This window comes from Malania oleifera, chromosome 5 (assembly GCF_029873635.1).
Source record: "Malania oleifera isolate guangnan ecotype guangnan chromosome 5, ASM2987363v1, whole genome shotgun sequence".
NCBI lineage: Eukaryota > Viridiplantae > Streptophyta > Magnoliopsida > Santalales > Ximeniaceae > Malania > Malania oleifera.
Genome location: NC_080421.1, coordinates 100,040,160 through 100,063,334, shown reverse-complemented (window position 1 = coordinate 100,063,334; position 23,175 = coordinate 100,040,160). Strand labels below are relative to the sequence as shown.

Genomic DNA, 23,175 nt, shown 5'->3' with positions numbered 1-23,175 from the left:
TAATTAATTTAATTAAAAAATTAATTTTAAGTTTGATTGATTAATTTAAATTTGACTAGTCAATCAAATTTAAGTCAAGATTTAGAAACAGACCTATTTAATTTGAGAGTGAGATACAGATATAGACAGAAACTAAAATCAAGAAAGAGTAAAGAAAATGATTGTTTTGTGGATAATTTGAAGAAGGAATTTGAGGTTCAAAGATCAAGAAGCAAAAGGTTAACCCTCAGGGTGTGGTTCAGGTGGTAGTGCAGGCTATGAGAGTGCCTCACACGAGGTCAGGTGTTCAAACCCTCCCGGGCTCGTTTCCGCCCTTGGACTCCTGAATTTACCCTTCCTTTAGAGTTGTGGGGTCAACTTCAAGAGGCGTAGGATTAGTCACGTGGATCGTAAAACGGACGTGTGGATATTCGGTGCGTAATCCAAAAAAAAAAAAGCAAAAAATTAAGGGCAAAAAAGTAAAAACATTGATATTAAAAATTCAAAGTAAATCTGGATGGATCCTCAATTCATCATGCTGATGTGTCCCAACGCAATTGGGCAATTTAAGTTACGGGAGGGAGCGTCACTTGAGACGATCTTGCCCTAAAACCCTCGTCTCCTCCGGTATGCCACCCTGAGGGGCCGGAGCCCCTCAACCCCTGTTCTCTGCGACGAGAGAGAGAGAGAGAGATGGAAGCTACGGAGATGGATGTGGAGGAACAGTCTCATAATCCAAGTCCCAATTCAAGCTCATTCAAAAGATTCGGACTCAAAACCTCTATTCAGACTAATTTTGGCGACGATTACGTTTTTCAAATCGCTCCCAAGTATGTTCCTTTCACCTTCTCTCTTTCTCTCTGCCCTTGTGTATGTGTGTGATTTGCTTGGTGTTTGTATGGAAGGGATGATTCGACGTTAATGGCGGTTTCTTTGTCAACCAACTCAGTCAAATTGTACTCGCCCACGACAGGACAGTACATAGGAGAGTGCAAAGGTCACTCTGCAACTATCAACCACATCTCCTTCTCATGTCCATCAAACCCAGATGTTTTGCACTCTTGCTCGACGGATGGGACCATCAGAGCCTGGGACACTCGTACATTCAAGCAGGTCTCTCTCTCTCTCTCTCTCTCTCTCTCACACACACACACACACACACACACACAAATTTTGTTGTTTAATCCTCTAAAGAACTTTGGCGCTTGTTTTACTTACTGATTATTTTTATTCTTAATGCTGTAGGTGTTTGATATAAGGGTTGGGAATTCTCAAGAGATATTCAGCTTTGCATTTGGTGGGTCGGGCGATAATCTTCTTGCTGCTGGTTGTAAATCTCAGGTGTGATATCTTTAATTGGGACTTCGATTATTCACATTAAGAGCTGCAAAGTTGTTGTCCTATGTTATGATGATTATTGCTGGTTTTGAGGTTCATGAAAGAATTACAAGAGTCTTATGTTTTGTGAAAACAAAAAATTCTACTGAAGAAAAAAAGAAGAAGAAGAAGATATGTTATCTCGCCCCCGCGTGCGCCGGGGGGGGGGGGGGGGGTAGAAATGTTTCACACTTTTAGATATTAAATATATACGAAATAAAGCAGATGAGTGTAGAGGGATCAGCACTCATTGTTAATTTCAAGCTTTTGGTTCACATTTGATACCAAATGTCAATAGTTGATACTGCCATCCCTAGATATCTATGTCGAATGTCAAAGGTAGCTTTATGTTCTTTAGTGGGATGATGGTGCAGTCTTAGGTTTATGGTGTTGGATAATTGATCCTATTGCCGATGGTTGAAAGTCGAGGAATACTATGTCATCAAAATTTTGGGATTTTCTAGTCCTGCTCTAATTCTGCATGCTATTTTTGGAGTATGGAATTTGGATCTTGGTTTTGTATTTGTGTGGATTTAGATGAAACTCAATAAAATTTTTCCTTGTAATTTGTCCAAATCTACACAAATCCAAATCCAAGGCCCAAACTCTAAGCTCCCAAATACAGGATGTATTTATGATTTACATGCATCCTTGAATGTGAAAATGAGAAGATACATGCTCTAAACCTAATCAAGTATACCCTTCCTATCAGGTTGTTATCGACTTGTCCAAGGATGCTACAGGGGATTCATAGTGGGTATGTATTACAAATATGAATTAGGGGATTCATAGTGGGTATGTATTACAAATATGAATTTTAAGGAACATATTTATGGCATGTTGGACACATGTTTAAGCAGGAGCACTGTAAAGACTCTGGGCTGACAATATGTTTTCTCTACCTGCTGAAACCTCATAATTTTAAAATGCAGTTCTTTTGCTCCTAATTGCTCAAAGGATAGCGAAGCCAACCACTTTCTGTAATTTGGGACTTATGGTGCATGACCAATGGCCGTCACATTTTGCATAGAAATATAGCAAGGGAGATTCTGGATGGGAAAATAAAACTTGGTCAAGTACTCAAGTTATGAGTTTAGAACTCCTGGAGCAGTGGAGCAGATAGTTGATGCCTTAGCATAGCTCTTTCATAGTCTCCACTATTTGGAATCATGTATTTATTGCCTTCTTGGCACTAAGATGGCCAATGATGATAATCTTGTTTAGTGAGGTTGTCCAAAAAAATCATTACTTTGGAGGAAAAGCGGAGATTCTTAAAGAAAGGCGGAAGACAAGCTTAGAAAACAAACTAGTTGAACATAAGTGTTGAGTTCCAACTATACCAGTCATTTTTTTTTGTCTTCAATTCATGGAAAAATTATCGAAAACTGGAGATGAAGCCGTATTTCCCTTGCAGTCTAATAATACCTCACACAAACTATTCAGTTAATAACACCAGTGGAGAGGTTTCTGGAGCTCACACATTTGCAAGTGTGGCTTTAATGATTACCAACCAGTATGCCAGTACCAACCCCCGAATCTGCATGATTATTTGACAGTGCTTGAATCTTAAAGAAGCTCTTTTGGCTCACAAGATTTACCAAATAATTCTGGAAGTTGATCAATAGAAATGGGTGTTGATTGTTCATGTGGATCCTATTTGTCATGCTATGCATGGATTATTATCCTTTCTTGGCCTATATATTGTTCATATTATGTTCCTGCATAATTGCAATTGCAATAAATACAATACTATTTGTTTGAAAATCCTATTAGACAACTTAGTCCTTGAACGGTGTGCTTTTCTCATCTTGATTGATTTTCTGCAGATACTTTTCTGGGATTGGAGGAACAGGAAGCAGGTTGCTTGTTTGGAGGACTCGCATGTTGATGACGTGACTCAGGTGCATTATGATTTATGCAAATTTGTTTGTATATCAAAATATGGTTTATGACACAGGTACATATGAACTGCTTCTTTGAGAAAAAAAACACATGGAAAACTTCCAATTTTTAATTTGACTATGTGCGATACCTGAAATGCAGTCTGAATCCAAAGAGTATTTCGTATTTGTCAATGCATGCGTTGTTGGTTTATTTTGCTGGATCTGGTATGAGATGCACTGTTTTATGTTAAACCTTGGGAAGGTCAGTTTTGGGCGTTAATATTTTTGAACTGGGACCAAATTGTTGGACCAGAAAACCAAGAAAAAATTTTCTGCTGGAAAACCAAGAAAACAGTTCAATTTCCCTCCAAATCAATCAGACTGATGAGAATCTAAGTAAAAAATGTAAAGAAGAACGTAGAAATAGTTTGTCAAAAGAACCAAGGAGTAATATAATGTAACAAAGGCATGTAGGTTTTCAAAATAATTTCTTTAAAAGAAATTATTCTGCAAGGACTTCTGCATAGGGCTAAATAAGGGCCTATTCAGCTGAAGTTCCTTGTGATATTATAAAATTTTCCATTTACTCTTTATTTGGTTTCATATTTTTTTTCATCAACATTCCAAAAGTTCTGCATAGTGACGTTGAACGTAACCAATTTACTGATGTTGACTATCATAGCAGGAGCACTACAGGCTACATTTTCTTTGCTATCAAATGGGGTTTGATAACATTGGAGAGTTTTGTGCTTTGAATATGCTTGTTTTATTTTCTCAGATGCATTTTCTGTACTCCCTGTTTGAGCGTCCAAAATTTTTTAGTTCTGTTTACTTGAGAACAGTAGTCCAAGCATGCATGAGTTATTTATTCATGTGTTTTTTGGAAAGAAAAACTTATTTTACTTGCCTTGTGCACAAATTCATGTAAATGCAGATGTATATGCATATATGAGGCAAGTGGGCTGTATTTGTGATTAGTTTCATTATGCTTTTGCTTCATGTGTATGTGGGAAACTATATTTTTGTAGATAAGCTTTCACTTAAACACATGGCCTCACATTGAAGATATTTCTTTGAGTTTTAGCCTTGGTTTATAGTCGTAGTTCTTCCCTTCCCTGCCCTGCCTTGCTTTTTTTTTTTTTCTAGCCTTTTCTTTCTCCTCCTCAAAGCACTCATGAAAGCTTATTAGAATTCATGCATTGCATGACCCTTTGGTAAAATAGGGTGGCAGTGAGATTCTATTGCATGGTTCTTTTTGGTCGTGGTTCATCTTGGAGGCTGGAGCATTTGTTTGCCTGGAACTTTCAAATAACTCAATGATTGTTAATAGGTCCTCTTCATCCCTGATCATCAAAACAAGCTTGTTTCTACTTCAGTAGATGGCTTGATGTGTATCTTTCGCACCGATGGAGATATCAATGACGATGATAATCTGGAATCAGTAAGTTCAGGCGTCTATTTTTGTGCATTATTTTTTTATAATTAAGTTTCAGTATTTTGTTGAGTTGATCAAATTCTCACCAAAAAAGATTGGACCAATAAATTTATTAGTATTTTATTTGTATATTCATAGCTGAAGAAAGGATGAGTGACCAAATCAGTTTATTTGTTTTAGAGCAAAGTCTTTGAGTAGTTTTAGAGCATGCTTTTTTGGATGATAATTTTTTTTTGATAAAACACAATTTTGTTTGAAGAATCGCTATAATTCTAGTAAGTATTTTACACATTCAACTGCTCACTATTTATAATTGCTTTTGACATAATCACATAGGGTGTGATGTATATTGTTTGCTTACAATTTACAATTTGATATTTTGGATAAAGCGGTGACCAAACATGGAATTATGTTTGCAGGAGGTCATGGATTGAAAATTATTGTTTGTATTTGTCTTGGCTGTCATCATCCTAAGCTGGACATTAGTTTCCCTTAATTGGTGATACTTATTATTCATCAGTTGCTGACTTCTGGATGTCCAGGCTTGAACACTTTTAAGGCTTGTTATATATTATTAACCCCCAAACCTAACAACATAAGCTTTTAGATCAGTCACTTAACAAATTAAAGAATCTATCTTATGTGTTGCCATCTCAAAATCTTTTTATCCTTTTGAATGATTAACTTAAGATGTTAACATTAATCAATTCTGATTCTCATATTGCAATAGATTTAGTGCTCATTGGAGTTAGAAAGATGAATAGCTTTCCTTTTCCTTTCCCCAAAAGAGTTTGCAGTTTTCAAAAATTGCAAATGCAACATTCATATATATTTGACAGGTTTCGACTGTGTAGGTGATTAATGTGGGAACTTCAATTGGAAAGGTGGGGTTCTTTGGAGAGTCTTATCGAAAGCTCTGGTGTTTGACACACATTGAAACCTTAAGGTATGACGTGCTTTACATAACTAATTACTTTAAGAAAGTATTGGCCAACTTTGCAAAACATTATGAAATGAATTCCTCTAGATCATCCTCTTGCCTATCTATGAACGCATGACGGAGTATGCACAGAGGCATGGCTTTATGAATTTTGAGACATGTTTGCTATTATAAGTTATGGGACTTTGCTGTCGAAGTATTGTGTGAATGGCCGAATAGTTTGGTCTTTGAGTTCTATATATTATATATAGACTTTACAAGAATGCTATACATGGAAAGTAAATAAGTTCTAGCATGATTCTAGCCCTATACATGTAAACTATAATCTGTCAAGCCCTATGCATGTAAACTAAATATATGCTAACTGTACAAAATAATGAATGAAGAAATAAGAAATAACTGTGGGCTGAAATAAGGAAAGAAATCTTTTGCTGTTTGCTGTTCCATTGACAGCCCCCCTCAAATTGATGCGGATTGATCAACAAGCATCAATTTGCTACTTAGGAAGCAATGTCAATGACAAGTGAGAGCCTTGGTGAAGATATCAGCAATTTGTAATTCAGTGGAAATATGTGAAAGAGTGATAACACAAGCTTCAAATGCTTCATGGATATAGTGACAATCGAATTCATTATGCTTCGTGTGCTCATGATAGACAGGATTGGCCGTGATCTAGATAACACTCGTATTATTGGCATGTAGAGGTGTAGGATCGGTCTCAGAAAAATCTAACTTAGCAAACAAACCTCAAAGCCAAATAATTTCAGAATAAGCAAGAGACATCGCCCGATATTCAAATTCCGTCGATGACGTAGAAGCTCTGTCTTGCTTCTTATTCTTCCAAGGGATCAATGCATCACCTAAGAACACACACCAACCAATGATGGAGCGACGTGTATCCACACAACCAACCCAATCAGCATTGCTATAAGCAGCAAGGTGAGTAGAATTGCCTGCAGGGGAGAATAAATCACGAGCTGAAGTGTCCTCAACATAGCGTATGATCATACGGACAGCAGCCAAATGAAGATGACGAGAAGTCTAAAGAAACTGACTGGACTTGCTGTATAGTAAAAGAAATGTTCGGTCTAGTAATGGTGAGATAGACAAGACTACCCACCAACTTCTAGTATAAACTGGGATCAGCAAGTAAGTCACCCTCCTCTTTGCGAAGCTTGACGTTTAATTCCATGGGAGTATCATTAGAAGTACCCTCTTGAAGGCCAGCTGTAGCCACCAAGTCACTAGCATACTTATGTTGATCGAATGAAATACCATAGGGACTATGATTCACCTCAAGACCAAGAAAATATGTGAGAGACCCAAGATCTTTCATATGAAAGGACTTTGAGAGATGAGTCTTGAGTTGAGCAAGTAAAATAGAATCGGAACCAGTAATAACAATATCATCAACATAAACCAAAAGAACAACAACACCCATGTCTGATTTTCGAAGAAACAATGAAGTGTCATACTTTCTCTGCTTGAATGAAAATTGTAATAAAGTGGTGCGGAATTTATCAAACCAGGCCCTTGGAGCTTGTTTGAGACCATAAAGAGAGCGATGAAGCTTACACACATGTGAAGTCAAAGAAGGAAACAAGCTCGGGGGTGGCTTCATATAGATACACTCTTTAAGATCCTTGTGAAGAAAAACATTCTTGACATCCGTTGATGTAATGGCCAATCACTGGAAGTAGCTATAGCCAGAATTGTACGAACAGTATTCATCTTAGACACAAGAGCAAAGGTCTCTTCATAATAGACACCATATTCTTGATTATTTCCAAGTGCAACAAGACGAGCTTTGTAATGATCCAGACTTCCATCAAATCGGACCTTGATTAAGGAAACCCATTTACCCAGAGGAACAATGGTGGGAGGACAAGGCTCAATGTCACAGGTGTGATTGGCCTCTAGAGTGGCAATTTCTTCTTGCATAGCTTGTCGCCAACAATCATGTTTGGCAGCGTGTGAGTAGGATGTGGGGATATCTAAATTGGACAATGCAGCTGTAAGAGCTGAAACAGAATTGCCATAACTGGAAGAGGGAAACCCATACCTATCCGGGGGTATAGACACTCGAGAAGAACGACGTACCAAAGGCTCTGGAGGTGCTGTAACTGACTGAATATGGAGCGTGGTAGGATCAGATATCGGATGAGCCATTGGAAGAGAATATGGGCGTGAGCGTCGCGTATACACAATACCTGGTTTAAAATGAGAATTGACTTGATGAGGATCCGAGAACTGCTCCTCAAAGGAGGGTACAGAGGACACAAAAAAGAAATGTCGATTTTCAAAGAAAATAACATTCCTAGAAATGTGTGTACGATGTAATGTAGGATCATAGCAAACAAATCCCTTTTGACACACATTATATCTTAAGAATGCACATCGAATAGAGTAAGCAGATAATTAATGTCGCTCATGAGGAGGTAAATGAACAAAACATACACAACCAAAGGTACGGAGGTTATCGTAACTAGGTTGCTTAGCAAATAAGCGGAAATAGGGAGACTCCATGAGTAGGACTTGAGAAGGTAAACGATTAATCAAGTAAATAGTAGTTTTCAGAGCCTCAACCCAAAACAAGGATGGAATAGAGGATTCCAGCAAGAGAGTACGTACGACATCTAGGAGATGACAATTTTTGCGTTTGACTACTCCATTTTGTTTGGGAGTAGCAGGACATGAACGTTGATGAATAATACCTTTAGAAGCCAAAAATGCCTGAAATTCAGTAGACACATATTCACCATTGGAATCTGTGCATAATGTCTTAATAGAAGTAGAAAATTGATTGTCAACATACACTAAAAACTCAGTGAAAGTATGAAAAACCTCAGATTTAGAGTGAAGAAAGTAGACTCAAGTAAATCTGTTGTGATCATCAATGAAAGTCACATAGTATTTAAATTTTTCATGCGAACTAACCGGGGAAGGTCCCCAAACATCACTATGGATAAGATCAAAGCACTAAGAAGCTCTACTAGCATGCAAAGGGAAGGGAAGATTTGCTTTTACCAAGTTTGCAAGAGGCACACTCAAGAAATAAAAGAAGAATGTTCTATATTACCAAGTAAACCAGAGTTCAAACATAAGATAAGATCTGAGTATTGGGATGGCCTAAATGACGATGTCACACCCTACTAAGATCTGAAATATTATTACAAGCAAAAGACTTAATAGAAGAACCTGGAGGAAGCGTTGGAACAAGTAAAAGTAGTGGAAACAAGCGCCCCATTTTAGGTCCCTTCGCGATCGGCTCCCCCTTTACCTAGTCCTGCACGACACAACCATCACCAGAAAAATTAACAGCACAATTTTTATCAACTAATTGACCAACAGAAATAAGATTTGCGAAAAGCTGAAGAGCAAGAAACATATCAGTGAACTTAGAAGAGGTATCTCCGACAGCAGCTATTGGTAAAGAATTGCCATTGGCAATCAAAATAGCATATTGAACAGCGTAGGGCCGAACGTGGCACAGAGTAGTGGGATTATTTGTCATGTGATTATAGGCACCCGAGTCCACATACCAGAGTCCTAGTAGAACTGTTACCTTGGAGCCGCATTGCTAATAATGCCGAAATTAGCATTTGTTGCACCATTTCGGGTGTGTAGTAATTTTCTGTAGGAGGTGTAGGAACAGAGGAGTCACCTGAAGAAAAGCCAGGGGTCGCAAAAGTTACTATGGGGGGTACAATAACAAAAGTCTGTAATGCCTGGGCCTGACGATTCTGCAGGCGGATACGACAGTCTTTCATAATGTGACCCTTCTTCTTGCAATAAGAGCAATATTCCTTGGAACAATTAGCAGCAATATGCCCAAATTCTTTGCAGCAAAAACATTGCAAGGTGCTGGAATGCGCAGGCGGTCCTCTTTGTTGAGCAACATAAGCCACAAGGACGGACCCTGAACTACCATGAGATTGTACCAAAGTAATTTGAGTACCAAGTCGTTGTTCTTCACGAAGTAACTCACCAAAACAAACATCAAGAGAAGGAACAGGAGAGCGATTCAGCAAAGAAGAGCGAACATATTCATACTCGGGGCGGAGTTTCATAAGAAACTGATCACGACGACTAGTCTCATGAAGGCATTGAATAATGGAAGAGAGGCAACAGGAACATTCGTGGTAACCAGATCAGAATATTCGTTCCAAAGAGTCAGAAATGCTGAATAATAGTCTTGGATGGAACGATTGTCATGTTGAAACATGGCAATTACATGCTCTAACTGAAAACAACGTGCACCGTTATCTTGATGATATTTTGTTTTTAAATAAGTCCACATGGATTGAGTGGTGTGATAAAGTCTCAAGTTGGGGACAATATGTGGCTCAACCGAGCCAAGAAGCCAAGACATAATCCGAGCATCAAGAACAGTCCATGAAGGACAAGCCGCTGAATCCTTGGCATCAAGCACAACCCATGAAAGGCAAGCCGCTGAATCCTTGGATTTATGAGGATTGCGTGCACAATTTGTGCCATTAATATGACACAAAGATCTTTTCCCTTTAGGAAAAATTCAAATTGAAAAGCCCACGTAGAATAATTGCTGTCTGTAAACTTGGCACACACAGGTGCGGAGTCCATACTAAATAAAGGAGAAAATCGAGAAGCCCAAAAAAATAAAAAATACAGACTGCCAAAAGAAAAATACTACCAAGAAAAACCAAGATCAACCTGCCTGCACAAAAAAATAGATCTTGAACCAAGAAACCTGCTGTGCCGAGAATCGCAAGGACAGAGAAGCACCAGAAATAGCAACAGAAAGAACCAAGATCAATCTTCCTGCACTAAAAAATAAATCTTGACCAAGAAACCTGCTGTGCCGAGAATCACAAGGACAGAGAAGCATCAGAAACAGCAACAGAAAGCTGTTCCAATCGACCTGCCTGCACTAAAAAAAAAAAAATCTTGAACCAAGAAACTTGCTGTGCCGAGAATCACAACGACAGAGAAGCACCAGAGCAGCAACAGAAAGCTGTTCCGACAGCCACTCAACCACAAAAATACCGAAAAGACAGAAAACTAAAAGATTCCAGAAGAGAATAGACCCACAACAACCACAGAAATGAGAGACACCTCCGAAGCTGAGAAGACAAAAAAAACAAAATTCGAAGGGAAAAAAAAATTAGCAGTCGGCAGGCTCTGATACCATGTCAAAGTATTGTGTGATTGGCCGAACAGTTTGGCCTTGAGTTCTGTATATTATATATAGACTTTACAAGAATGCTATACATGGAAAGTAAATAAGTTCTAGCATGATTCTAGCCCTATACATGTAAACTATAATCTGTCAAGCCCTATACATGTAGACTAAATATATGCTAACTGTACAAAATAATGAATGGAGAAATAAGGAAATAATTGTGGGCTGAAATAAGGAAAGAAATCTTTTGCTGTAGAAATATTTTGCTGTTTGCTGTTCTGTTGACATTTGCTTCCAGTAAATTTCATTTGCAGTGTGCAAAATTGTAAGAAAAAAAGAAAGGCAAGGGGATGGGTTGACTCATTGGGCCTTTTGGTTCCCATGCCGATTTCTCTAGTGAGTCAAATCCAGGTTTAGTGTCTCTTTGTAGTCCAATCTTTCAATTTACATTCATTTGCGTAAAAAAAGCAGCTCACTGCAGAAATGCACAAGGCTACCTACACGGTGGTTCGATTTATCTAGCCTCACCCTCACAGAGAGGCTAATTCTGCGAGCGAAAGGCTATTGACCAGTGACTGTATGCAGATACTGATTCCTCTACTCAAGAAACCTGATGCCTAGGCTGCAATGTAGCAGTCACTCCAATGTGACAAGGCCTTCCTTTGTGTAAACAAGCTGCATGAATAATTGGATACGTGGCCTGGTGTTGTCCTTATATTTTTAAAAAATATAATTTCTTCTCTGCCTCCATTTTGCTTGTAATTGATGCTAATTAACCATTGTAATTTGCTTGCCACTTGTAGCGTGTGGGACTGGAAGGATACGAGAGTTGAATCCAACTTCCAGGATGCTCGTTCATTAGCCTCTGATAGCTGGACATTAGATCATGTTAGTCTTTCCCCTCTAAATAGAGTATGCTTGGTCATTTTATTAGATTATTGGAACTGCTATTTCTGCAATTTTTGTTTTTTTGTTTGGTAATTCTGCAATTTTTATTTTTATTATAAGTAAGATCCAAAAAATGCAGTTTTTTCTCTAATATAAGGCTGGATTGAGGTGATACCACCAAAAAATACCAAGCATTGAAATGGGATTGAAATTGCAGTCCCAGTTACCATTTTACTTGACTAACTAAACATAGTAATTGCATTCCAACAATGATTTCCTTAGCCCTTCCATTTCTACATTGATTCCTTTCCTACTTCAATTTCATTTCAACCAACCAATCATAATGTTTTAAGGAGTCACCGCTATGGGTTCTTTCAAATTGAGTCATTGAATTTCTTCTCCAACTGAATGCTGCTATATTTCGCATGTTGTCAATGCTTCTTCTCTGTGGGGGAGTTTTGGATCCAATTGCAATCTACATTTTATTTATTGCTACGATTTTTATTGTAGACTATGAATTCCAAACACCAAATTCAATGTGTGGAGAGTGGACGGTGGAAGTAGCAGAAAACTAAAAACTTGGACACTGGCTGCCTTTCTCTTGGGGCTAGAGAATGAATACAAGTCTTTTTTAACATCCCCATTCATCATCTTTTGTTATAGAGGTCTCTAATCTGTGGCAATACTACACATCTCTTCTCTTCCCCCCCCCCCCCCCCCCTGCAGGTTGATTATTTTGTTGATTGCTTCCGAGGAGAAGATGAGCGTTTATGGGTGATTGGTGGCACAAATGCTGGCACCGTGGGCTTCTTTCCCGTGACATACAGAGGAATGGGAGGAATTGGAGCTGCAGAAGCTGTTCTTGAGGGTGGACACACAGGCCTCGTGAGGAGTGTGCTGCCATTTTCAAATGCAGCAGGCATTTTTGGATGGACTGGGGGCGAAGATGGGCGTTTGTGTTGCTGGTTGTCTGATGAATCATCTGAGATAAACCATTCCTGGACCTCAACTGCCTTGGTCATGAAGTCGCCACACATATCTCGCAAGAAAAACAGGCATCATCCTTACTAGCTGGCTAGGTTGATTGGTTGTCTTGTGCTTTTTTATTTTATTTGTTTATTTTTCCTGTTTGAAGGCGTGGGTGTGGGGTTTCAAAGGATGGAAATTGAATGTGTTTTTGTACCATTAATGTAATTTCTCTCTATTTTTATAAATTTATGAAGCGCAAGAGAACATATTATTGTAGGGAACGGTATGAGATTACAAAAACAGACTTAATTGTTTGGAGGGGAAAATAAAAAAGAAATTTATTCTTTCTTGTGTTTTTTTTTTTTAATCAAAATAAAAGTTTAATATGGTTAAAAATTGAGAAAAATCAAATGATATTGATGTGTACAATTAAATTTATTTTTTGTTGATGTGTTATATTTTTAATATGATAAAAAAAGTAATTTTTTTTTTTCACTTTTTCCATTTTTAATGTTCTTCAAATTCTAAATTTAGCCTTGGGGCTTCATTTCAATTGACAAATTTGTTTGAAAAAATGGAAAAGGAAATAAAAATGAATTAGATTTTTAGTTCTATGTACTTTTTTGGTTTAGCATGTCAAAGCATGAAATTTTGTTTAAATATGATTACAAATTATGACAAGGGAAAGATGTGTGAAATCAATTTTCTCATTTAGGTATGTATGAATATATGTATGTATGTATGTATATTCCTTTTTTATTAATTAATAATTAAAATTTTAAATAAATTTTTAAAAATATATTTTTATCGCAGTTATAAATAAAACTAAGAAACTGCATGAGTAATTCTTGAAAGTGTAAGTCAAGCTTGCATTACACCCTTGCTTCCACAAATAATAATAATAAAATGAAACATTGCCTACAACAATAAAATGTTAAAAGCAAGAAAGTTCAAAACAACGTTGGACGGTAGCTTAGGAATGAAATTGTTATTAATAACATTACAATAGCACTTGCTGGATGTCGAACATGTATGCTTAATTAAGCCATAGTAAAAGTGCCCTAAACCAAGGGTCTACGGTTTAAGTGGGTTCAAATTAAGATTTTCCAAATTGTGCTTAATTTCATTAACCATCTTTTCCTCTTATAAAAATGCGCTACCACAGCCTCATTTGTCACCACATGAAAAGTGCCCTAAAATGATCTCATTTACAATGGACACTTTTCCATGCAGCATTCGCTCTCATTGCTTCCTCCCATCTTTCATCTGCAAATTTTGAGTTTATTTGTGAAATATCTATTTTTAAGAATAAAAAATATATATAATAAAATTACATTAAAATAAAATAATTTTAAAGAGAAAATCATGCTCAACACAACAGCCTGCGATTTTTGAGTTGTAATTAGCATGATGTCAAAGACTCAGAATGTTTGTCCATGTGAACACTGATTAAATAAAAAGAATACTTAATCTCAAAACCATCATACTAGCCATATAACCAGAATATGAGAGAGAGAGAGAGAGGCCCCCCGCAGGGGGGGGGGGGGGGGGAGAGGATAACAAAATGAACTTAGGCAGGTTGCTGTCTAAACAATATCAGAAAGGAAAGAAACAGGAAGAGGAGTTGACAACAAAAAATACTAGCAAACCACAATACAAGCTAGGTAACTTAAAAAAGAGTTCCTCTTTCTACACCAACATCTTGTATTCAAAATCAGCCTTCCTTCCAATTTGAACTGAGCCAACCCCAAACATTATCATTCAAGCTGATTCTGAGAAAACATTGAAAGCGAGATTTTTCACACGGTACTCCGCCACTCCACAAGTTGCGAGCCCAATGCCTTTTAAAATTAGCAAACTCGCTCCATTCAGTTGTCGTGTTTGACACCTACATTAACCTCGGCCTCTCCCTCCACCTGCTAACAGCACCATACCCATCATGTAAATGGGAATCTTATTGGAAAGCTTAAAGCAATATTAGCATTATCATGAAATCCATCAGCATCCGTCAGCATGTTGAAAGGGCTCAGGTGGCTCACCAAATATGTGTGTACTAGCACGGTTTTTTTGGGCACAGGCAATGAAACATGTATACTAGCACCACTGAACACCTTCGTAATAGAAATTTATGCAGCCCAGCCCAACCCAACTTCCTAGATTTGTTCTTTAAGACTCTGTTTGGACCAAGGATTTTATTAAAAAAATTATGAAGAAAATATTTTTTTCATCTCATTTTCTCTCTATATCAAATACTGTTAAGAATGAAAATTTGTTCTAATACCATGAGAAATTAACAAAATCAAAGGCATAAAATATGTTTTATTTCCTTTCTCACTTTATAACCAAACATGACAATGAATTCTTTTATATTTTCCTTCCTCTCCCTAATATTTCTCAAGTTTAAAAGGAGCTTAGTTCAATATCTACAATCTAAAATATAACAATGAATTCTTTTATATTTTCCTTCCTCTCCCTAATATTTCTCAAGTTTAAAAGGAGTTTAGTTCAATATCTACAATCTAAAATATATATTAAAGTTGGGATTAACTTCGCTTGGCATCTCTATGTTCATTAACTTGATCCTTGCTCTTTGGATTGGTGCGGACTTTTTCTCTTATTGATCAACCCCCATGCCTTTTTGGCTTAAATTGACCAAGCGCAACGAATGGATCTAGCTCAGAGTAAGGAAAGCGAAGAATGACACATTGCGGGAACTTTGAAAATTTTGGTAAGCTTATGAGAAATTCCAAGTTATCCACATTTTTAGAAGAAAATGGTTCAAAAAACACTTGTCCTAACTGCACCAACTCAAATCATCTTGTACCTTTTTTTACATGGGGATGGTTGGTTTGGTTCAGTAGCTTTGGTTCTTCAAGTGGATTACAAAAATTAAACCAACAAAAGGTCAGTTTGATTCTGGAATCTGGATGGAGACCAAGCCAAACCAATCTATACCAAGTTGCACCAACACTATTGGCTGATTAAAAAATTTTTTACCTCCTGTTCAGTGATCTAAGCGCCAATGATGCAAGTTATTTTAAATTTTGGAAGGGGCATAACCACTAGCTTGTATAGCAGCTTGTAATTAGCTGCTATAAACCAAGGTGCTAACAAAGATTTAGATTAATATCATTCTATCCACATCTAAGCAATGTAAAAATAGTGTTTTGCTTTAGCCTTAAATAGAGAAGTCTTACCTCTATTTCCAGAAGCCTTTCCACCAGAACCACCCTTGCCTCGGCCTCCACCCATGCCTTTACCACCACCATCATCTAGGCCACGACCAATGCCTTTTCCTGGCCTCCCACTGGCACCATCCTCTCTACCCCTTCCTCTGCCACGACCAACCCCAGGTGGCTTCCTGTCTAAAAAAAATCAATGGAAAAGGCTGAATTTAGAAGATTTCCCTCCAATCAAATGTAAATACCCCTTGAAAAAGTCATGCAACTGCAGAAGGAACTAGTAAGTAAATCAACACTCAGCAGAATGCAGCCACTCAGTGAAGTAAAATAATTCAATTTATGGAGCCCAGGAAGGTCTCCACTAACACAAGAACCAAATCACAACCACTGTGCCACCCATGTACGATAAAATGCAGTGCATGCTTTTACAATCCAAAATCTTTAAAATATTTCTCGATATGCACAAGGGAGAGAGAGAAAACAGAAAAATGGGGTGTTTAGATTTTTTCATTTATGGAAGTGAATATAAAGGTAATCTGGTTCCTTTAACCAGCAATATAGACAACAGAAATGCATACCTGAGCGGCTCTTAGTTTCTTCCTGAACTTTGTCAATCACCTGGAATGTAAAAACAGTAGCTCTAGATTAGTGGGAAAAAAAGGACATAAAGCATTAGAAATGAAATATTAAAAACACAGAAATCTAAAAATTGAACGGCAGAAACTAAAAACAAACATAGATGTCAAATCTAGACAAATCAACCTCTAAGTTGTAGCCAAAGGTCAGATCTTTAGGGTTGTAAGCAAACCGTAATCCATAAGGCACAAGACACTGTGCCTTATACTGAAGACAGAAGGCCCATACACTCCTATCCCAATTCCAACAACATTTAGTCCCATGTGAGAAAGCACGCATTACATGAGATTAACACAACAATCCGTTAATCAAGTCTCCACACATGGATAGCAAGCAGCAGCCTAATTAAGGATTTCTCTGGCAGTGTTTAGATAGCAAAACAACTGAGAATTAGAATTTGAACGTTTTTCTGGCTATCTATAGTCATTCACAAGAAGCTGTACTAATAACACAGAAAGAAATCATCAAAATATGCCAGTCCAAATCTCTAACAAATTCATGAGAAATTTCAGATGGCTATGATGTTTCCCTTTACAATTAAAATTCCATCAACTACGCCCATTCCTTCCTTTTGTCCCCTCTGATAGGCACAAATCCACTAAAATGCACTAAAGGGGGTGCCACCCATGCACACAGGGTGCATACTCATGAGCGAATCTACAGTGGGCCCAGTGTGGGCTGCAGCCCCCACTCTATTCACAAAATCTCCCTATATTATATATGTGAGAGACTTGAACTAGGTGGTCTTTTGGGGTTTGCACCCACTTGACTTGCTGCTGTACAAGGTCTAAGTTCAAATAAAGAAAATTTTTTTTGGGAAGGGGGGTGGGGGGCACTCTATTTCAAAATTAAAATGAAAAATAAAGGAAACCTAACTTGGAAGGAAATACATTGTAGTGAAAGTTCAAGTTCTTTGTTTTTATTAGAGCTACAATGTTGTGTTTAAATTTATATTATAATAAATGAATAATTAGAAACAAAATATCCATTCATTGAAAAAGAATCAATTCACAAGGGATAAGACATCCTCCAATAAAAAACAGCTTAAAAAAACCAACAAAAGTACTACTCTCTAGTTTGGGGCTCAGACAATGAAAATCCCCAAAAGATTTGCAGAATGTGTGCAAAAAGAAGCAGAAAAGAAATACTCTATCCCATCAAAAGTGCACAGTGTAGCCTTCGATCCAAAGTTATAACTCAATATTTTTCACATAATATATTTTTATTATTTAAAATGGAGAATTGTGCATTATAATTATATTTCTCTCATTAATAATCTATTTCACAAAGAAAATCCCTCCTAGCTACAGAAGACCTCAGCATCCTATCTAAAATACAAATTTCACCCCTACACAAGTATACCCCAAATGTTCCACATTTTAGAGCATGTGTTGTAACATGATCTTCCTCCCATTCCATAAACAGGAACATTCTGCCTTCTAGGCAATACTGCTGTGATCGAATGGACTAAGAATATGAGATAATTCTAAATAAATCTCCAACCAACACAAAAAAGAGGGGTGGGGGTGAAGAAAAAGAAATGAAATATAAACTCGATATTTAATGTTTAGACACTTTGTTCCATGCCCTTAGATGCACTCCAATTTCCTCCACGCCACAACATCAACCCAAGTGGAGCAAACCTCCAAGTACCTTTCTTTGGAAGAGCCCCATTCTTCCTCTATCGATAGTTTTAAAAATTGGTGCATAACAATCACTACATAATGGTACAGGTGGCTTTTGAGACCTACTTGGCAATATCTTAGAAGTCCTCTAACTCACAACCATAACCGCCATTAAGGTCCATTACGGGCTGTTATAGTGCCAAACTGGCTGTGAAAGACTAAAATAGGTTTTTGAATCTTTTTTTGTTTTGGTTTTTTTTTCTTTTTTTGCAATTTTCTTCTCTTTTCTCTTTATTGAAGCTTAGAAAGTCAATTTTAAGTCAGTGTATTTTAGTTAGCAATTTTTTTATTAAGAAATCATTTTTGGGTTTATTTTTCCTTGACATTTAGAATGCACTTTTTTAATAACTAGCATTCAAATAAAGCCAACCTTTTCTCTCATTGAATTACATAAATTCGCATTTCAAGTTTTTCTTGCACCTAATTTGGATACAAAAATATACTCTATTGCTATGCATTTTTGTTCTTGTTTAACACATGAACAACATTCTATATTTATTCTTTGGTTAACAAAAATTCCATTAAAGACAGAGTACAAAAAATGGCATTCCATATTTTATTTTATTTTTTTCAAATTTACGATTTCTAGTTTAAACCTAACTTAGAATCAATAAGGTAGCGAGAAGTATCAAATGCATGCTTATTGGCAACAGCAACTAAAGCAACCCAAATGATATCAATTAATTATAGCATATGCTATTTTTTTAAGTTGATTAAAATTTATTAAAAATCATTTAAAGCATTAGTATATACAATACTGGGGTAAAAACATGTGAATCTATATGTTTTCAACAAGTTTGCCAATGCAAAAAATGAATTCATGGACGCTGTGTCCATACTCATTATGTAACGTCCATGATGCCGTCAGCCACTACACCGCAACCATTACTATTATTTAAAATCATGCCTCTACGCTAAAATCCATTCATCGACCATCAAGAACTCTACGAGGTTGTTTGGAAACACCAAAAAAATGGGAAAAAAGATTGTTGTAATAGTGTTTGGAAACAGGCAGACAACTGTTAGGACAGTTAGATTTTTATTGAAAAAAAAAAAAAAAGAACACACTCAAAATCTCTATGAGTGCTTTAAGACAAGAAAATAGCCTCTATTTTTTATTGCGACTTAGTTGGTGAAACTTACAAAGTAGTATCACTAAGTAAGAATTTCAATAGACACTAGACACTGTAAAGCTAAATGATCTGGGATATGCAGATCTAGAACAAATGGAATATATAGAATTCTAGCATGCTTTGCTACAACTCCAACTCTCCATAGAATGCTCATCTTGTTGGTGTCATTCATCCTTGTTTAGCATGAGTTCCACGTCAATTTCCACACAAATAATTAATTACAATTAGGTCCACTGTAGGTTAACTAAGATATATAAATCTCCCAACTTCATTTGTCCTTAACTAGCGACAAAAATACTGAAAGGAAAAGCATTTGTGGCCGATATTTGTGCATAGTAACACTCACCTTCATTGAGACGGATTTTCACACAAGTGCCACATCTAACAACACGCATGCACACACGCACGCACACACACACACACACATATATATAAACATATTTTTATTCTAGTTTTAAGCAACGAATCATGAATTCTAATTTCTATATCTTTTAAAGGCAGCACTTTGAACTTCCTATCAAATTATAACACCCAAATTTGAATTAAAACAACAAAACCCTTCCTTGTCTCTACACTCATCATCACAACAACAAAAAATTGGCTATTAACAGAATATTTCTTGATCAAGCACACATGTGCTCCTTCATTAGTATTTCTTTAACTATTAAATTTTGCATGATAACGATAACAAGTTCGTTGGCAATCACCTATAATCAACCTCACTCAAACAACAAGTAAACAAGATGAGAAGCACAAGGAAATTTCATCCCAGCTACAAATAATAAAGATACATTTTCCGTATGTAAACAGATATGCGAGGGCAAAATGTACACATTCCTAATTTAAACAAATCCAAGAATGTTCACACTTACAAAAAAGAAACCTCTAAAGTCCAAATAACATCTCAAATGGTATAAATCAGAGGTTAGGAAATTCAGACGCATCCATAAAAGTCCAATAGAATTTATCTAACAATCCTTAGTAGACAAACCCATAAAATCCATATCACTAAATGGGGCAGATGGATGCCTGAAGTTTCATTGTATGCAAACATGTTTACATGCACATAGACAAATTTCATGCATGCAACTTGTGGATATGGGATGACCAAGTGGTGAATGGAGATGCAATAAAAGGTAGAAATAAAAATAGCCAGATTCTAGAAATAACTAAAAGTAACTCCAATTTAAGAAAAAATGAGCAATTTAAGATGCTGAGACTTGTAAGATAACAATCAATAACTAACTGTCAATAATTATCAATCTAATTTAAGGGGTGACAAGTGAAGATGAATGAAAATGTGATTTTTTGTTATAAGAGATGATTGCCTATGTTTTCAAGGCACATGGTTCTGTAAAGAAGCTAATTTTTCAAACCAGGACTTGGGCAGCTAACCTCAATTCTTGGAATGCAAGGATTCAAGAGGTTAAGGTTATATCAAAGAAAAAGGATTTTCTAGGTTGGGTTCCACGATCATTATATTCACAATTGCACTTGATTTACAATAGTAATCAAACTTCAAGTACCAAATAATCAATCTCTGCTTGAATGTAAGGAACACAACTCTGCAATTTATTTTAAATTAAAACTAAAACTTTTTTTTTTACTAAACAAACCCCATGCCCACCAAAATAAACAGCAGAGATATTTTTTTTTCAGAAAAATATAATTTTAAAATGGTTTTTTCTTTTACAAAGAATAGTCAAACTGCATCAGTGAATAAAAAATGATTTGTGAAAATAAAATTAGGGTAATATTTAACACAACACTCCAGGGTACAAATCCATCTTCCTAAACAGAGCAATGAAGGTGATCACAACCATCTCAAATGATGGTAAATTTCTGATAAGAAAAAGCTGTCCTATACCATTAATGGTGGTGAAATTTTCCATTTTCTTAAATGGTATCATTCCAAATGATGAATTTTTACTTCAAAAAGGTACGCAGGCACAATTTTTCCATTCAAATTCAAGGGGAAACCCACATGCAGTCATAGAATTCCTATTAAGGATGTAAGAACTTTGGAGATGCATTCCTTATCTAAACAAATAAAGCAACAAGAATATAAAATTAGAGTGTAAATCTTGTTGGCTATAAGAGGGAAAAAAAAACATAGAAAATTTGAGCATACCTCATCTGGAACTCGGAGATACTTAATTGTATTCCCACGAATGTAGCATTCAGGCATTCGCCAAAACCTATCTCCATCCTACATTTGAGTCCATTTAGAACTAATTATGAATTTGAGAAGAATACAATCTACCCAAGACACACTCACACAGAGGGAAAGAAAAACAATCAACAACTGAATAAATTACTTTTGAGGTACAGATGACTTCTCGGAGATGTATATTCATCCAAGTATCACAATTAACCAAATGTCCGTTATAAGTTTCCCCATTCTTCAATTCCACCAACTGTCAGAGTACACAAACACTCATAATCAACAATGACATAACAGAAACAGCTAACTGTAATGCAAATTCTAAGAAAATGTGACACAAAGCAATGCATAGAAGTTCAAGGGGCACAGTTCTTACCATGGGATGCCCTTGAGCAGTTTTAAGAAGGGAAAGAGGAAGCTGCAGCAGCAAAAAACCGAGTGAGTCAAAAATATTGAATTAAAAAAATAAAATAAAAAATAACAACCCTCAAGCAGCCCGCGCAGCCGGTGGTTCTCACAAAGAACAAGAGACCTAAAGAAGTCAAAGTTCTACATCTTAGACCGATTACTATATCAGACCAAGGAGAACTTAACCCTCCAGTCAGCCACGCCCAATACGACTCTTTGCTCGTCTAAAAAATTCAGTTTTCCATGTTTTTAGAAAATAAAAGAACCGGAACACGATATTCAAATCTTCTTTTCCCTCCTTTCTCCCAGCAACCAAACGAGTGCCAGAAAAAGAAATTAACGTACCATATTGTGACTCCCAAACTTCAAAACAGAGATTACAAGCAACCTGCAACAGAGTAATCGTCAGGAAGAGAGAGAGAGACTAACGGAAGGGTTTGAAAACTTCAAATCCTCGCCGAAATAAGTGATATTAACCTAAAAACAACAGAGTGAAAAACCCTAGATTTTCGAAAACCCTAGCTTCTCGAGAGTCAAGGAAGCTTGGGAGCTGCCCGTACATGCCACACAGAAATGGCGTAGAGTGACTCATGTGAAACCCTAAATGAAGAGAACAGAAATTACCAGCGATGAACTTCGAATCGAGAAGCTCCAAAACAACTGTTCGATCTGAACTGCTCGCTCTCTCTCTCGCAGTGTCAGTAAATCTTAGGAGGTCGCGGTCGAACTATCATCGACGTCTATTATTTCAAAGCGTGGAAGTCGGTGTGCACCAGACGGAAAATTAATAAAATTACAAAAGCCTCCCCATTTTTTTTAACAATTACGGCCGGAGCTTCCTGCTCCACCAAAAACTCTCACGTATCCTCCCCGTCCAATAAAACTGCCCCCATATAACTGCATAAATTTTGTATGCTACGCTTCGCCATTTTATAAATTTTAGGACGAATAAAAACACCCTTAAAAAAAAGAGTGTACAAAACACTTATTTTTTTTTAAATTCAGTTACTGTCCTAAAGTTATAAAATTTTTATTAATATTTTATGAGGATTTAAAAATGTCACAAATCTAGGAGAGATTTGTCATAAAGATAAAAAAAATTCCCTTCAAAAGACCTATTTTTTTATAAGTACAAAAAGATTAAAAATAAAAAAAGAGGGCATTCATGTCTTTTTGATAAATTTGAGGGTAGGTTGTTAAAATTTTTGAAAATCTTGAAATTTCAAGGGAGATTAATGTCATTTTACCAAAATTGAGGAGAGATCAGTGACTTATAAAAACAGTATACAAAATACTTATTTTTCTTGAAATTTAATGAAAGATAAATACTTTCCT

The 23,175-nt window shown here is 36.5% G+C and overlaps 2 protein-coding genes across 3 annotated transcripts; one reads left to right on the top strand and one right to left on the bottom strand.

The window, feature by feature from the left end:
- The first annotated feature begins 516 nt into the window (after nt 1-516).
- LOC131154792 (WD repeat-containing protein GTS1) lies at nt 517-12,976 on the top strand. Its single transcript, XM_058107548.1, has 8 exons — nt 517-809; nt 885-1,092; nt 1,225-1,320; nt 3,183-3,257; nt 4,570-4,680; nt 5,529-5,620; nt 11,579-11,663; nt 12,390-12,976. The coding sequence occupies exons 1-8, from the start codon at nt 673-675 to the stop codon at nt 12,732-12,734; spliced, it is 1,149 nt and encodes a 382-aa protein (XP_057963531.1). The 5' UTR covers nt 517-672; the 3' UTR covers nt 12,735-12,976.
- Nucleotides 12,977-14,081: 1,105 nt separating this feature from the next.
- LOC131154791 (probable U6 snRNA-associated Sm-like protein LSm4) lies at nt 14,082-22,730 on the bottom strand. Of its 2 annotated transcripts, none has more exons than XM_058107546.1 (8): nt 22,465-22,730; nt 22,186-22,228; nt 21,809-21,850; nt 21,587-21,685; nt 21,400-21,477; nt 16,393-16,432; nt 15,830-15,997; nt 14,082-14,551 (listed from the first exon to the last, which is right to left on the bottom strand). In XM_058107546.1, the coding sequence occupies exons 2-8, from the start codon at nt 22,186-22,188 to the stop codon at nt 14,526-14,528; spliced, it is 456 nt and encodes a 151-aa protein (XP_057963529.1). In that variant the 5' UTR covers nt 22,189-22,228; nt 22,465-22,730; the 3' UTR covers nt 14,082-14,525. The 2 variants fall into 2 exon arrangements, with proteins under 2 accessions (XP_057963529.1, XP_057963530.1); XM_058107547.1 differs by having other exon boundaries at nt 14,082-14,548.
- Between the last annotated feature and the right edge of the window lie 445 nt (nt 22,731-23,175).